Raw genomic sequence first — 16,640 nt, 5'->3', positions numbered from 1 at the left:
ACGGTGTCGGGCTTGGGAGGCAGTGACAGGAGACTGGAGGTGGTGAGTGGGTGGTCTTTTCCCCTCCTTTCTGCCTGTGGGAGGCTCTGTAGTAGTGTCTCTTGCAGGATGGGCCAGCTGCAGTCGGGAGTTTCCACAGGGCGATCCAGCTCCCTGCTAGTCCCTCCTGCATAGAAATGATAGCAGCTTCCTGAAATTTTTAATCTCTGGGTTGCCTCACCCTCCCCAGCTGGCTTCCCATCAGCTTCTGTTACCTGGGTAACCAATTCCCTGCATTCCATTCTCTGGCAAACTCAGATGGGAAAGAAAAGCATGGATGTGAAAGGTTATGTGACCTTGGCCAAATAATTTAACCTTTCTGTTTTCTACTTGTAAAATGAAGGTAATAGTACATAGCCCAGGGGCTGACATATTTCTGAAAGGAGCTGATGTTAATGAGGAGCCTGGCCCATTGCCTAGTTCATTTTAAGAATACAATAAAAGTTATTCCACTCCCTTGTTTTTCTCTGGCATCAACTGGATTGTGCTGAATTATGAAACAGTAAAATGAGTAAGAGATGTAAGCAAAGGTTTAAAGGTTTCATTTTCTAAGGTTATAAATGTTAGAGCAGAGAATTCAGTTTCTTACTTTTTGTAAGTACAAAGCAACCAGGTTCATCTGATAAATTTGTGTTTAGTTTTTTGTCTCTTATGCCTGTATATTATATTAGTCTCACATTTCCATATTACATCTAAGGAAACAAAGTATATGGCGAATAGAGAATTCCTTTTCCAAACAATCCAACCAAGTTGGCCACAGGCATGACCCTTAAATGTGCAATTCCCCATGTTTTAAAATGCTTTAGGGGGCACGCCTGGGTGCCTCAGTCGATTAAGCCTCCAACTCTTGATTTCAACTCAGGTTATGATCTCATGATATCAGGGTCTTGAGAGCCAGCCCTGCGTGGGGCTCCGCGCTGGATGTGGAGCCTGCTTAAGATTCTCTCTCTCCCTCTCCCTCCACCCCTCCACCCCCATTGCCCATCCTCCCCCCCCCGCACTCACTCTAGTTCTCGTGCACACTCTCTCTTTTAAAAAAATAATAAAATAAATAAAATGAAATAAAATAAAATATTTTGGGAGAGGTGTGTGTGTGTGCGTGCGTGTGCTTGGTGTGTTGGTGGGGCTGGGAGCTAAATAAAGGAAGTGTGGCACAATATTATCAGGTTGATAATTATTAAAGATGATGGGTATATGAAGAGTTCTTTATATTATCCTCTCTTCTGTGATAAAAAGTTTTGAAAAAGTTAGAAGCCTCTTATCTCAAGCATATGTATCTCCCTAGAGTCACCCAACGGTAATATCTTAGCCATTTCCCTTTGTTTTCAAACTAAAATCTCCAAACTCATAGAGAAGAATAGAGTTGATTTATTTTTTAAAAAATCGGTAAGTAGTTACCACGTGCTAAATATTGTATGGAGAATAATTACTCAAGAAATATAAGCAAATAAAAGGTCTGGCCTGTTAATACATGATATCTTTCTGCTCCTCTAAAAACATTTGCTATCAAATTCTAAAATTACAGGATAACTTTCTTTGGGATTCTATAAAAGACACATATTAAGGATTAACTGCATGGCCATAATTCTGAAATCTCGATGTTTCTCCTAAACTCTATGTATGCTTCTTCCTAACACTTTAACATTCTCATGGATAAGTCAAGATGACACTGTTAAGGGCATGCCCCTTTTGTCCAGCTTTCAGAGGTAGCATCGACTGCCTCTTTGCCAAGTTCAGCTTCTGGGATCTACCTGCAGTAAGGCTTTTTGAATTTTCTCTAAGTCAAAGAAGATGCCATGAGAATTTCAATAGTTACTTTGTTGCTTTTATAGTAGTCAATAGGATGCCCTTGTGATTTTTATCTATGAGAAATGCACAATTGCTATGTCCACGGAACTCTTTACAGAACCTGACATGTAGTAGGTGAACAATAATTACCTGTGAACATATTTGGCCTTTACCAAATTATTCTTGTGTTCTATGAGTTCTCAACAGTCAAAATGAATTCCATACTTTTTTAAGGAAACTCTAACCACAGACCTCTTTTCTCCCTGGGATAAATACCTCCTCCAACTGAGAAGGCAACTTACATAAATAGTGTTCACTGGATGGAGTTATTTCACATTTTTCTTAACTGAAAGATACCTGATACACTTTTTTTTTTTTACAAGAGAATATGAAAAAAAAGCAATACAGATACTTGAACACAGTGCTATGTATTCAAGCGGATTATATAAACTGAATGGGGATTTATTTTTAATGGCTTTATAGTTTTAGTTTTGCAAGATAAAAAGAGTCCTGGAGATAGATGGTGGTGATGGTTGCACAATATGAATGTGCACACACTGCCTAGCTGCCTCAGTTGGAGGAGCGTGCTACTCTCGATCTCGGGGTCCTGGGTTTGAACGCCATGTTGGGTATATTTAAGATTACTTAAACAAATAAAACTTAAAAAAAAGTATATGAATGTACTTAATTCCACTTAACTTTACACTTACAAATGGTTAAGATGGCAAATTTTATGTGTATATTTTACCACCATAAAAATTAAACAAACAAACAAAACAAAAAGGAAAAGAATAGAATAAAGATGGGCTGCTTAGAGAAGTCTTGTATTACACCAGACAACCTACTCAGAAGTAAATGCCTACCCATTCACCTTAGAATCTCAAATGGCCACCCATGTTTCCAGCCCCAGCAAGCTACACCATTCTTTAAAAAGCACTTGTAGAATATAATTTACTTTCTGGGAAGTGCCAAAACTGATTAGAGAACATCATCAGATGTTACTCCTAATTTAAAAGTCTTATCTGCAATGGGAAACAAACCAGTTTAGAAACTATCAACCAAAAGGGCAAAGTTGTGTCTGACCTCCATTCTCCCAGACACTCTAAGGCCTGTGCCTTTTTTTCAGATTCTATAATTTGCATTCCTTACTCCTAAAAGTCATTGCAGCCAAGTGGTTTGTCCTGCCAGGAAGGCTTCTGACACTCTTCCCAGACTGGCCACAACGATGGGGCCTCCCCAGTGACTGGGCTCCTTGATCATGCTGCCACTGGGCCCATGGCTCTAATTAGACTAAGAAACACCTTTAATTAACATGGCCTAATCAAGTCAACTTATGACTCAGGAATGTGATTCCTGATGTCAACTAAATTTACTCTCCTTCATGCTTCATCATTACGATGCTCATCTGATGTTCTTCAGATCTAGCTTTTTAAAGTTGTTTTGTTGGGTTTTTTTTCTACAATCACATAATTCTTTGGAAGATAAGATCAATGATATTGATGGTGGAAATATACATTGTAATGTGTTTCACTGACTGGCTTTATAGGTAGCACTCCCTTAAACAACATCATAGATATATCTTTTAATTATTTTATCTTATGCTGCCTAGATTTTTAAAGTTATGTCATTCACAATCTTCTTCAGTATTTAAAGGATCCTAGTAAAGATACTTTAATTATAGGATTTATCAGAAGCATTATATATATCATATATATATAGATATATGATATATATATATCATAATACATAATATATAAAATACATGATAAAATTCATATATAATATATAAATCATATATTTATATATTATATAATTATTATAATAGTATATAACATCATATATTGTACAGCATGTAACACTATATAATTACATTATATTATAGAGTATATAATACTATATAATTTTATTATATTATATATTATTGTATATTATAATTTATATTGTATATATGCAAAATATATGTGTTATAAATTGGCTCCATGGACCTTTAGAGGATTTATGGGTGAGCTTTTGTGTATTTGTGTGTGTATTTTGCTGAGGGAAAATGGTCAGTAGCTCTCATTTAATTCTCAAAATGGTCGTGATCACCCCCTCATAACCATCAAACAAAAATGGTTAGGAAGCCGTGTCTAGAGCTATACTGTCCAATACTATTGCCCTTAGCCACTCATGCCTACTTGAAATGTAGCAAGTATGAATTGCTCTAAGTTTAAAATGAACACTGGATTTTGAAGAATTAATATAAAAAAGAAGATCTAAAATATCTCAATGGTTTGTACATTGATTATATGTTGAAATAATGTTTGGAATATAGTGGGTTAAATAAAATATATTATTAGCATTAATTTCATCTGTATTTGCTTTTGTTCATGTGGCTACTAGGAAATTTTAAATTACCTATGTGACTCTCACAACATTTCTTTCAGATGGCACTGGTTTGGGAAGAATCAAAGCTGATCACAGACAGTTTGCTGATTCTAAGAGGCAAAAAAATTTTATAGTAGTTCCCAAATTGGATTATAAGAGAGATTTTAGCAAAATGACGGACTATGCCTAAACATAACAGGGTTAGGGGCGCCTGGGTGGCTCAGTCGGTTAAACTTCTACCTTTGGGTCAGGTTATGATTTCAGGGTGCTGGGATAGAGTCTGGCATAGGGCTTGCTTCTCAGCAGGGTGTCTGCTTCTCCCTCTTCCTCTACTCCTCCCCCATCCCCACTCCTGCAGGCACACACCATCTCTCTCTCTCTCAAATAAATAAAATCTTTTAAAAAATTAAAAAAAAAAAATAACAGGGTTAAAAGCACTGATTTAAACTACTTCAAATATTCCAGCATAATTTCCTTTAGAGAATCATGAATTTGGAAAGCGAAGTCTGATGTCAACTCTGAAATACTGCCATCCATATTTGCAGATAATTCATGTGGTGCATTTTGATAAGAACCTTAGGACAATAATGACTCAAAGCAAACTTTTGCTTTTAGCACATAAATAAGAAAACGTAATGAGAAACAATTACAATGAAATATCTAAAGGGAAACTGTAATTCCCAATCATTAAAAGTATATGGGTATGGTACTTTGATTTATGAATCTTATCAGTCCCCACAACCCCTTATGTGGTGCCTATTATAACCCTCTTTCTACAAACGTGGAAACAGGTTCAGAAAGGTTGACTCATTGCCCTTTGAGAAAAAGAACTATCGTCTTATTCTCCACTGTGTACTTGGAGGCTAGTACCCGTCTTGGCACAGAGTAGATGCTCAGTAATGGCCATTGGCTTATCAGGGACAGTTTACTGATTCCAATATAAGGTTTTCTCTAAAGAGTGTCTGATTACAATAACCTTGCTTTTCCCAATACCACATGCTGAGAAAGCGGTGTACTTAAACTAAGTTTCTGAAATTCTCCCATCAATCAGTGGTATATAAATATTTTGATTCTCACCTATCAACACATCTTTTGTGTATTTTTTGTGGAATAAAGTACAGAACTGCTCTTGCTCTCTCTGTCTCATTCTCAACAAAGGTCTTGATCTCACTTGCTTCTGCTCCTCGGAGTTTTGGGTTTTCTCCTTGCCCCCATCCCGGCTGTCTCTCCTCCTTTGTGTTGGAAAATGCATGTCCAAGAACATTTCTCTAAAAGCTTCGAGCTTTGCTTTAGATCTCTGCTCTTGCGAGCTGAGTTCATCCAGGAATCCGCATCCAGGGACGGAATTCCTCCAGCAACAATTCCTGTCCCGTTCAACTTGCGAGCGGAGCAGCGCCTCCTGCATCTGCTCACATCGACTCGCACGCCTGGGCGTGCTCGTGCATACCACAGTAGGGTGAGTCTCGGCCTCTCCCGGAGCCTAACCTGAAGTCCTAAGAGGAGGTCGCCCCTGGTCCCCACCCTTTCCCAGCCAAAACCCGGACAATACCATCCGCACTCCCGGAAAGGCAAAGCAAACACACTCCCTTCCCATTCCACCCCAAGCACGACCGCTCCTGTTTACCGTCTTGTACCACCAGCTTGCGAATGCCATGGCGACAACTGGTGTGCTCTGAGATGCGCCGCCGAGGGCCCGGCGAGGACGCAGGGTGCGGAGCGGCAGGAACGGGGCTCCCACTTCGCCTGCCTTGGAGCTGGCGAGCTCTGAGCTCGCAAGCCCTGAAGCCGTCAGGAGGCAGGGCACCTGGGCGGCGCCCGAAGCCGGCCCCGCCCCCGTCGGCTGGCCCCGCCCTGCCCGATTTGGCTCGAGGTTAGCTAGGGAAGAAGTTTTATTTCTCCGGGCAGCCACGCCCTGCAGCCTGGGTTTTACACGGAAGAGAGGATTCCGCCGTCCAGTTAAACTACCCCACCCACTCTGGGGGGTCCCAAATGAACTTTTTCCTCCTTTCATCCCTATCCTCATTTCACCCACCTCTCACCATCCAACTTTTCCCGACGCGGGCCACCCCCTGTTGAGCTCGCGCCACGCCCAGCGCTCTTGGCCGGGGCCCGGGAATACCCGGCCACCTCCAGCCACCCGCGCAGCGGCCGGCCCTGAGCCCCGCGCCCTTCCCCGGCCCGGGAGGGGGCGCACGGACCGGGAGCTCAGGCAGGCTACGCCCAGAGGAGGGGGCCCACGGCTCCGGGGCTGGGGTCCTCCCAGCGTTCAGCCCTGCGGCTCCCGGAGGAGCGCCACTCACCTGGGTATGGCGGGCCGCTGCAGCGCGCGGGGGCCGCGGGGAGGCGGCGGGCTTCTGGCCCGGCTGAGACATGGCAAGGCCGCTGCAAACGCTGACTCGGGGAGCGCGCAGCGGAGACTAGAAGGGAGGCCCGGGCGGGGCGCTCTGGGAGGGAGGGAAGGAGCGGAGGGGCCGGAGAGCGCGCCAGTGAGGCAGCTTTTCCGACCCAACCCCAAGCCCGCGCGGGGGCTCCCCCTTGCCGGGTCGGGTCCTCCCCTTCCTGCCCGCGGCTGGCTGCCGTCCGCGTTGTAGCAGTCCGGGGCTCCCGGGGCTAAAACTTAACACCCTCGGCCCCGTTGTCTTCACCCAGAGATCCTCCCCGCCTCCCAGGACTCCGCTGCTCCCCGTGGTCGCAGGGAGGAGGGGCTGGAGGTCTCAGGGTTCCTCCTTCGACTTGCCCGGACATAGCTTTCAGTTGTGCAACGGGAAAGAGGGACCCGGGCGTGGCCTGGCTACGCCTCGACACTTCTTAAAAATCTCCAGAATTAAACACCTGTTCTGCAACCTGCCCTGGTTTGGTTTGGAGAAGAATTTACCAACTCAAATCTGGCCCAAGCCTGGACCGTCTAGATAGGGAAGCGGATCACAAAAGCAAATTGGTCTGTACATGTGTTTGTATAGATGTGTGTGTTTTGTGTAGGTGTGTACGCTCGCCTCTGTGTCTTTTATGTCATCTCACTTCGGGTTTTTTGGGGGGGGGGTGGAGGCGCAATTTTGAAAGTTTAAAACGTCTTACGGGTAGGAAGCCGTAGGTTCCAATCCAAACCGAAGAATAGTCCCAAATTTAGACCCCTGTAGCCTTTCTGGAGCCTGGTCGGTTTTGTTTCCGAGGCCAAAGTGTTTTTAGTGTTTGACTCATCTTAAACAACACTTCCTGGTTTGGGCTTGGATGTGAAATACAACAAGCCTGTCTAGAAAACGCTCATCTGCTGAGACTGTCGGCCTCCCATTCTGCGTGTTTGTGATCAGACCCGCCTGAAAAAGCCTGTTTCCCTGCAGTGACATTGACACTTTGGACCTGGGGGTGACCGCTTTCTGTAGTGGTGTAGCGCTGGAAGAAATTGTAGAGGGAATGATAGATAAAAATACACATTCCTTGCCCTCCAGGAACTTAGAGTTTAGCTGAAGTCATATGGCATTTGTAACACATGATCATCTGGGTGACAATGAGACATGTACAAGTATGAATAAGTACATATGTGTTTTGGGAGTTTGGGGTTCTCTGGATTTTGGTGATTTTAGGAAGGGAAAGGAGGCTTGAGTGGGCAGGCTGGCTGGTGGGATGTGGACAGAGGTAGAGAGGGTGGGGGCAGTACAGGAAATATAAAAATGCTTACCCCTCTGGCTGGAGCTGCTGGTCCAAGTTTAGAAGTAATCAATCCATTTGCCCACTTACTATTTACTGAGCAGCTACCGTGCTAGGTGATATAATTGATATCAAAATCTATAAGAGATAATGACATTAGCCTTCAGGCTTTGCTGAAGGGTTGGCAGTCACGTAAACAGAACAATTATGGGCTAAACTATGCACTGATGACTATGAGTTAAGAAAAATTACAAATAAGATGAAGAAGAGGGTGGTGTTTTCACTTTCTCTTGAACTCAGTGAGGAATTTGAACTTCGATACCACAACCAGCAGTGGAGCATCTTAGGGAAGATCATTTTAAATCTATATGGCAACATTTGCTATGTTTTTATTTGCACACATTTTAAGTACTGCATTCCTTTATTTACTCAGTAACAGGATGACTGAAGTGTGTCAGGCTCTGTGGAGGTACTGGGGACCTCACAGTTTAGGAGGAAAGACAGACTAATTCACCACCACATGACCATGGGACAAGGGTAAGGGAAAGGGCTGGCCGAGGTATTCCAAGAGTGCTATAGGATCCTGAGGGACTTCTCACTCTGACGGTGGGGTGGGCTGCCTGGGGAGGGGGGCAGCTCAGGGGCTCCTTCCTCCCCCCATGTTTGACTTGATGGAACTGAAACCTCTTCCACGTAACCTCCACATTGTATCTTCTCTTCATCCCCACTACTGCTGTAGCTGTTCAGGAGCTCATCACTTCTCCTCAGGAAACACGTAAAATGAGAAAAAAACAGGATGGAGTCTGGAGAAAAAGCCAGAAGGAGCTATAGTGGGGCAGAAGGAAGCTAGTAAAGAAGTAGGTACCAGAGGCCAAGGGTGGAGGGGCTTCTAAAAGGAAGGGCTGGTCCGCAACATAACATTTCACTCAAAGGTTGGGTCAGACAGTGAATGAAGAGTGTCCATGAGATCTGACAGCTGAGAGGTTTTTGGTAACCCAGCCAGTGGGTAAGATTGAGGGGGAGGCAGAGTAGTTCTCTGAGGTACTCAGGGTTTCAATAGTCCCTTCTTTTGGATGGTATTTCTTTCTACACCACCACATACTTCTGGAATGGAAGTTAACCCCAGAAACCCAGACCTTCTGGCTGACGTCCAGTCCCACTGAAACTTACCTGTCCTATCTACCATCTTGAGACTCTCTGCCAGGTTTGCTCCCCTCCGTAGTGACATTTTCCTGAGTAAGCCAGAAAGAAAAGAAGAATCTTTGCAAATAGGCAAAGACACGGGCAAAATATGCAAAGGCTCTCAAAGCCTCCTTTCCCTTATAATGTGCATGTATCTGAGTAGGAGCTTCATGCTGCTGACTGTTGCATTATCCAGAAGAATGGCTTCAGTGGTGAAGTCTGTGCATAAAGAAGATGAACGTGTGCTAGTCAGTAGTAGGAGACTATGTTTAGAGCACAAGAGCTTTGCCACGTGCTATGGTCTGAATGTTTTTTTTGCCCTGTATGTTCCCATATTCGAATCCTAATGCCCAATGTGGTAGCATTAGGAGATGGGGGATTTGGGAGGTGATTAATTCATGAGGGTCGAGCTCTCATGGAGATTAGTGCCTTTACAAAAGATGCCCCAGGGGAACTCCCTTGCCCCTTCTGCAATGTGAGGATACAAGCAGAAGTCTGCAGCTGGAAAGAGAGCCCTCACTGGACTATACTGGCACCCTGATCACAGACTTCCAGCCTCCAGAACTTCTAGAAAAATATTTCTGTTGTATAAGCTCCACAGCCTGTGGTATTTTGTTACAGCCAGCTTGAATGGACTAAGACACCTTGCTTTTCAGATCACACTGGGCTTGTGTATGGGTGGCCGATGGGGTGGCAGTAGGGAGAAAGGATGGAGATGGAAGGATGGAGGGACAGAGGATAAAGAGAGGAAAGAATAAACAGCAGATGAAGGATTTTTTAGTTTTCACTGTTACCAAACAAGAACTTGAGTCATCCACATACCTATAACTAGGCCCTCAGGTTTTACTTCTCATCCTTCTCTATCTCATGCCTGAAGATAATAAACCACCTGCAAAATACCTTCAGGCCTTGTTCTTCAGCATGACAGAACTTCCTGTTTCTTGTCTGTGTGGACCAAGGACGACTAGGATCCTAGCCCCTTTTCGGGGGTTTATTAGGGAGGACTCATGGGATCAACACCTGTGGAAGGGAAGGAGGGATGGGCCAAAGGAGAAGTTGAGTGGGATGCAGACCCAGTGGAAGCCTCCCATAACCCTGCAGGGAATGACCATGGCAGGGTGCCCTTTGGAGCAGGTTGGGGCTGGGGAGAGAGGGCTGAGCCCCTATGAGCCTGCATCACTAGTCCTTGGGTATGGCTGAGGGTGAAGGGAAGATGGCTTTGGGGGAGAGAGGTGGCTCCCTTCAGCCGTGGCAACCCTAGGAGCTGGAAGAAGGCCTCTTTTATTCCTGACGGGGATTCAGGTAGCTTATCACATCCATGACATTCCTCGGTGCGATAGAACACCAGAAAACTTTGCAAATAGAATTGGGGGGGGGAGGGATTAATATTACTAAAGTATGCTGTCCAGTTGCTATTTAACTAAATATTAGGTCTGAAAATACTCCCCATTTAATTAAATTTCTCCCCGTTTTACAACGACTTTTGCCTTCAAGAGGCGTCACTGAAGAACAATTTGTTTCACATAGTGGCTGTGCTGTTAATACTAGCAATCAAGATATAGAGAAACAACAATTTTAAAATTTGATTGCAAAGAATGATTAGAAATGAAGGCAAAATATATTTCTTTTTATTTTCTAGTTTTGTCTAGTGCTTTTAAAGCAAAAAGAAAAAAATTGCTGTAGAGGTCTGGCAGCAGGCAAGGAAGTAGGTAGAAGACACCCCTATTTGCTAGGAAGCTGTAAGCCTTCCTGTAAGCTAGATATCTTTTGCTTTCCTTACTAATTTCCCTTAGGTTTGTGGCTTTCCGTCCACGGGGCTATGGGTCCATGAAAAGAGCTCAGTTCTGAGTCAGTTGTATTCCTGGGGCCAACAACTAACTAGTGCTGTGTGAATCATCTCTCTTCCCTGTTTACCGTCCTTGATGGTTCCTTAGTGCCAACAGGATGAAGGGTAGATCCCTTACTATGTCCTCCCAGGACCTGACGGATTTGTCCTGGGCAGCCCCAGCTGCGGCGTTATGCCTTCACACACCTGTGTTCCAGCCATGCCCTCCTGCTTTCAGATCCTGGAACATTCTTGGCTCTTCCCAATTCTGCCTTTACTCTTCTTTCCCAGGTTCACAGGGCAGAGAAGTACAAAATAAGTACCGTATAAATTGTAACTGTTATACTTATTAACACTTATTGAAGGAAACCTCCTTCAAAGATTTTACCATTTCAAGAAATGGTAGTGACTTCACTTCTCTTGCTCACTGATCTATCCCCGGGGCCCTGAAGAGTGTCAGCACATGGTATTCATATTTTTGTTGCAGGAGTTGTTGGTATCTCCGTAAAAGTATGGCTATGCTTTAGGAATAGAGGCAATCATAGGGGAAGCAGCCCCTCTACTCCGATTAGTAGGTTGAATCATCTAAACTTGCCTATATTCAAAATTTTTGACCTACAGCGGTAGCAATTTCGTACAGTTTAATCTTACACAATTGCTAAAAGGATTTAAACTTGATAGAGGATTCAGCCTTCTGCTGCTTGATTTGTTTTTAAAAACGGCTTGTGTGTGTTTCAGGTCAGCAAGCCTCACACCCCCAGTAGCCCTTGGTTGCTGGCAAGGACAGTGCGTTACTGTGTTTCCTTTACTAGGTATTCCTCACCTTAGTGGCTGTCTGATATTGCAACATTTTGTTTCAAGAGGGCATGATTAAAGTTCTTCTGCCATGAAAGGTCACTGGTGCTTGGGACTGGGAATGTAGCCTCTCCCAGGATCCATTGTTTATCAGTTTCTTAAATATTTGAAGTCTAGGGGCCAGATAGCTAAGTCCTTCTCCCTCTGATCTGCTTTGTGTCCTAGATCAAGCCACCTTTGCCCCCTTGCCGTGATAAGTCAGTCTGAGGCTAGTGGATAAGTATGTCTGAAGAGTCCTGAGAACTATATTATTTGATTCTATCTCCCCGCTGTTGCATGTCCTGGATTGATCCTCTAATTTTCTTATCCTCTCTCCAGCGTCCTCTTTGTGAGTCAGCCATCTCATCTGAGGTTGGAAAGGTGTGAGGGGGAAGAAAGGGCCTGAGTCACTAACTGCCACCTATGATTTTCGCCCAGCTCCCTCTGTTCAGCCCATGTCCCAGCTCTAAACCCTGAAGCTACAAAGTGACATTCCACCTGGCGCACTGGTCAGTAGCTTCTCTGCAGGCCTGCAGGGTGTCACTCCCCAGGCTGTGAGAGTCACTTTCCACCATTCCATTTCCACTTGCCGTTGTCAGTTCATTGTCTCCCGTTCCATTCTCTTCAACTTCGGGGGTTTATAACTTGCCTATTTGTTTTAAATTCATTTACTCTCCTTTTAGTGGGGTTTTAGGAGGGAGAAGAAATAAAGACATATGTTCAATCTGTGCATAGATCAGAAGGTCGCTGTAACCCATTTTTAAAAATAACAGCCCTGGGCGCCTGGGTGGCTCAGTTGGTTAAGCGACTGCCTTCGGCTCAGGTCATGATCCTGGAGTCCCGGGATCGAGTCCCGCATCGGGCTCCCTGCTCGGCAGGGAGTCTGCTTCTCCCTCTGACCCTCCTCCCTCTCATGCTGTCTCTCATTCTCGCTCTCAAATAAATAAAATCTTTTAAAAAAAAAAAAAAAAAAAAAATAACAGCCCTGCAAGGTATGGATTAGTAGGCTCTTTTTACAGATAAAGATACCGAGTCTCAGAGAGATTCCGTAAATTGTCTAAGAGCTCACAGCTAGGTATCAGAGCTGTGATTCAGACCTATATTTAACTGAGTCTAGAGCCCATGTGCTTCAGCAGTACAGAATCCTACCTGCCCTAGTCACCTGAACAGAGGTCACATGACCACCGTCAGGGATGGTCCTAGGAAGACACACGATTCAGGCCATGCAAGATCTAGACAACCCTGAGGTCTCTTCTGTCTCTGGTTGTAATGTTTCCTCTTGCTTTGTTTGATAATCAAAGTGAATGGGTCACAGAGATATTTTAAAGCAAAGATAATTGACTTAATATCATTTTAGCTGAAACATTAAACAGTGCTCAGTTAAAACTGGAGGAGACACATAAAGCAGAAGACCGAACTGAGTAATCCATAGTACCTAATTATAATTCTAGCTACAGATACAACTAACCCATGGTCATATACAAGGAAGAAAATATATGTTTAGGTGACTCCTCTCCGAAGCCTCCACTTAAATGCCCTGTGTCATGGAGCCTGCTGACTTACTGCATTCGGCCGAAATCACAGAAGGACTGAATTATTTACCATTTGTTTATTTTAAGATCCACACTAGACCAGCATGATTTGGACATATGATCATCTCACTTGTATTAAAATGATAAAATGGAAAATATGTGATACTTGAAGTATTCCAGAGGAAAAAAGCTGGGGACAGAAATAGTGGTCACAGGGACTCCAACAACAAAAGGCTGAATATTGTATCTTTCAAGAGTGCACATAGATATACATAGTATAAGCTCTTGTATGACTTTACTCAGATGTTATCAAGAATAAGTTAATTAAATAATAACTTACTGTTATATCAGAATTAAGGGACAAGAAAAATGAAGAGTAAGAAAAAATAAGAAAGTATGACCTGAATCTTCAAGTATATTGCAAAATATTTGAAAATAGAGGCTGACCTGAATAAATGAGAACAGTTCAAGAGGACTCAAATTATGGAAGTCCTTAAAAGCCAGATCAAGGAGCTTAGGCTTTTCCTCATATTACTTTTATTTTACATTTTGTGTTTATCGTAAAAATAACTAAGAAAACATGAACTGGGAAAATAAAACAGGTAAAATTACCCCCAAATTCCAACACACAGTTAATTTATTGAAATATAGCTTTATCGATAGCTCTGTAATATACATGCTATTTTGTAAACACATTTTCCACATAACATAGGATCTTGAGCATGTTTCAAGGATAGTAAATATGTAGTAGAAATATTTCAAGGAGATCAGAAAAGGGAAGAGAAAAATGTGGGAAAGTGATTGGCCAGTTCTCACAGTATGTGGGGTTATGCTGGGCCCAGGAGAGTGTGCAGGATGTAGATAGTAAGAGGATGAGATTTTACAGAAAGAAACAACAATGTGGAAAGCTGCTGGGAAGGGAAGAGAACATGGTTCACACATGGCCGGGTGGGAAGACCTTCCCTGCGGAGACAGCTGGCTTTCTATGGAGAAGGGTGGATAAGACTAGGAGAAGGCAGGCAGGCAAAAGAATGGTTTAGGACAACATTTCTTCCTCTCCTCTGAACACCAAACAGGGAGGAAAGGGTTTGAATGGTAGCCCACAGCCAAATGGGGATGCCTTTCCCCATTAGGAGAATTGGTGAAAGTGATATGTAGTAGTGAGAGGAGGGGCTTTCTAGTTATGCTTTGAATTTGTCAAGACTCTTTTGTTAAGCAAGAGAAAAAGCCCATTGTTCTAGGTAAAACAGAAAGAAGGGCAGTCAGTTCCAAGGATATAAGGGGCCCCCAAGAACTAGAGCTGAATGCAGCTGGACCTCACTTGAGATGGCAACTCATTGCTAGAGGGCTGCAAGCAAGCTAGGCCTCCTCTATCTCTGTCTTGCCTCTCCACTTCCCTCATGGGCCTGCCCCATCCCTCTCTGCAGGCTGGCTTGCTGGAATGTCAGTTCCCACAGTGAATCCTTCGTCTGCATGCTCCATGTCACAGTTATGCCACTTAGGAAGTTTTTCTCTCTCTGTCTCTTTCTTAATTTCTTTATCTGGTCCCTACCTCCCAGTGAGGAAGGCAAACCTGTTTGGGTCAGTTCAGGTCAGGTCTACCTTTGGTCCAGTCAACTGTGGGGTAGGAGGAAGGGGCCAAGTCATGGAGTCCTGCTGGCCCCTGGGATTCTATTCCAGAGGAGGAAGAACTGGAATGGGTTGGGAGAATATTCCAAATGGTCCTTGGTATGTGCTCGCAACTCTCCCCTCTCCAGAAATTAGTGGATCTCTTATGTACTGAGTTTAAAAAAAAAAAATCAGGATTATGCAAGTGTCCAAAATGACTTTGAGTATTATAACCAAAGAAAAACTTTTTCTCAACAAAAGGAAAGGAAATCTGGACGTATGATGAGCTTGCAGGCCATTGAAGAGCCTCTCAGAAAGAGTACATTGTGCTCATGTGCCAGTCTGAGCCTGAAACAGCAGAAACGTAGAGAAAAAACAAAACTAGAACTAAACCCGACACCCTTAACTATGTAATGTGAAATGATCTGCAACAAGTAGATCATAAAAGATGACCAAAGAGAGATGGCATTAGGGATATGCTGATGCACAAAATCTTGCTCTGCATTATGGCTTTACTTGCTTGGTTAAACTTAACCCAAGTATGAATCCTATCGTGCCATTTGGGCATGGTGGTAGAAGTCTGGGTGAGTCATGTTGATGATAAATTGTGGTTTCTTTTTCTGTGTAATGAAGAAATATGGTTTGCTTAGCATATCAGCCCAGTCTAAATACCTCCAGGATATGCTACCAGAGACAATTATTAATGGGTGAGAGACATGCAGAGAGAAGAAATGAGGACAAGGCCTGAGGACAACTCAGATGACTACTTTCTGAGTGGGGGGGGCTGGACTGGATATATGGAAAGGGTAAGATCATTTGAAAATCTCCTATCACAAGAATGTACTAACTCTTATAAAGTTGATTCCCATGAGCCACTTAGTCTTGGTAAATTCCAGACAGAAACAACACATTAGAAGGATTAATCTGCCTGTGTTAAGCATTTGAAGTGAACGGTTTGCTGTGCAGAGAATTGGGCTGCAAAGACTTCTATGTAGACAATCAACTCAATAAAGTAGTATTTGTGTGTGGGAGAAGAGTGGAAGGAAGAGAAAAGTATCCAGAGTTCGCAGTATAACTCGATTTTCGGAGATTCACTTGCCAGACAGAATATTAAATTGTATGACTCAGTTTCCTGTGTTGCATCTGCGTCTGAGGAGCCATAATGAACATGTCACTATCCTATGATGAAAACAGCTATAGGACGTTGGGTCCGGTGTATTTACTACCATGAATATGTCATTGCAAACTTGTTTTCTTTGTTCCCTAGCAAAAGCTGGAATTGTTTCAAATAACCAGCCTTTTTCTCAGCACAAACACACATGAAACAAATATTTCAATCACATTCAGACTTCCTAAGGAAATGGGGAAAGCACCCATTCTTGGGAATGAGCACATCAGGGTGAAATCTGGCTTCCCCCTCAGTCAGAGATGTGGATCTGGATCAGGGCTTTCGTAGAGGACTGCTCAGCTTTGGAACACACTATGGTCTGGTGAATGTCTGGAATGCTGGCTGAACAGGAACAGATCTAAGACATTCATCAACTGGATAAGGAGTAAGATCCAGCCAAGAATGGTTTGCCCCTGTTCAGTGGATATTCAGGGTTTTAAATTTTTTTTTAATTTTTTAAAAAGATTTTTATTTATTTATTGAGAGAGAGAGAGAGAATGATAGAGAGAGAGCATGAGAGGGAGGAGGGTCAGAGGGAGAGGCAGACTCCCTGCTAAGCAGGGAGCCCGATGCGGGACTCGATCCCGGAACTCCAGGATCATGACCTGAGCTGAAGGCAGTTGCTTAACCAACTGAGCCACCCAGGCGCCCC

The 16,640-nt window shown here is 43.6% G+C and overlaps 1 protein-coding gene across 1 annotated transcript in view; it reads right to left on the bottom strand.

Annotated features, from left to right (window-relative positions):
* CAST (calpastatin) overlaps window positions 1-6,912 on the bottom strand; it is a 111,812-nt gene extending 104,900 nt beyond the window's left edge. The window contains exon 1 of the mRNA XM_044917027.1: window positions 6,495-6,912. Within this exon, the coding sequence (XP_044772962.1) occupies window positions 6,495-6,566 (72 nt within the window). The 5' untranslated portion in view covers window positions 6,567-6,912. The remainder of the gene's footprint in view (window positions 1-6,494) is intronic.
* Between the last annotated feature and the right edge of the window lie 9,728 nt (window positions 6,913-16,640).

This window comes from Neomonachus schauinslandi, chromosome 7 (genome assembly GCF_002201575.2).
Source record: "Neomonachus schauinslandi chromosome 7, ASM220157v2, whole genome shotgun sequence".
NCBI lineage: Eukaryota > Metazoa > Chordata > Mammalia > Carnivora > Phocidae > Neomonachus > Neomonachus schauinslandi.
Note: the sequence above shows the minus strand (reverse complement) of the source record. Positions and strands in the feature narration are given on the sequence as shown.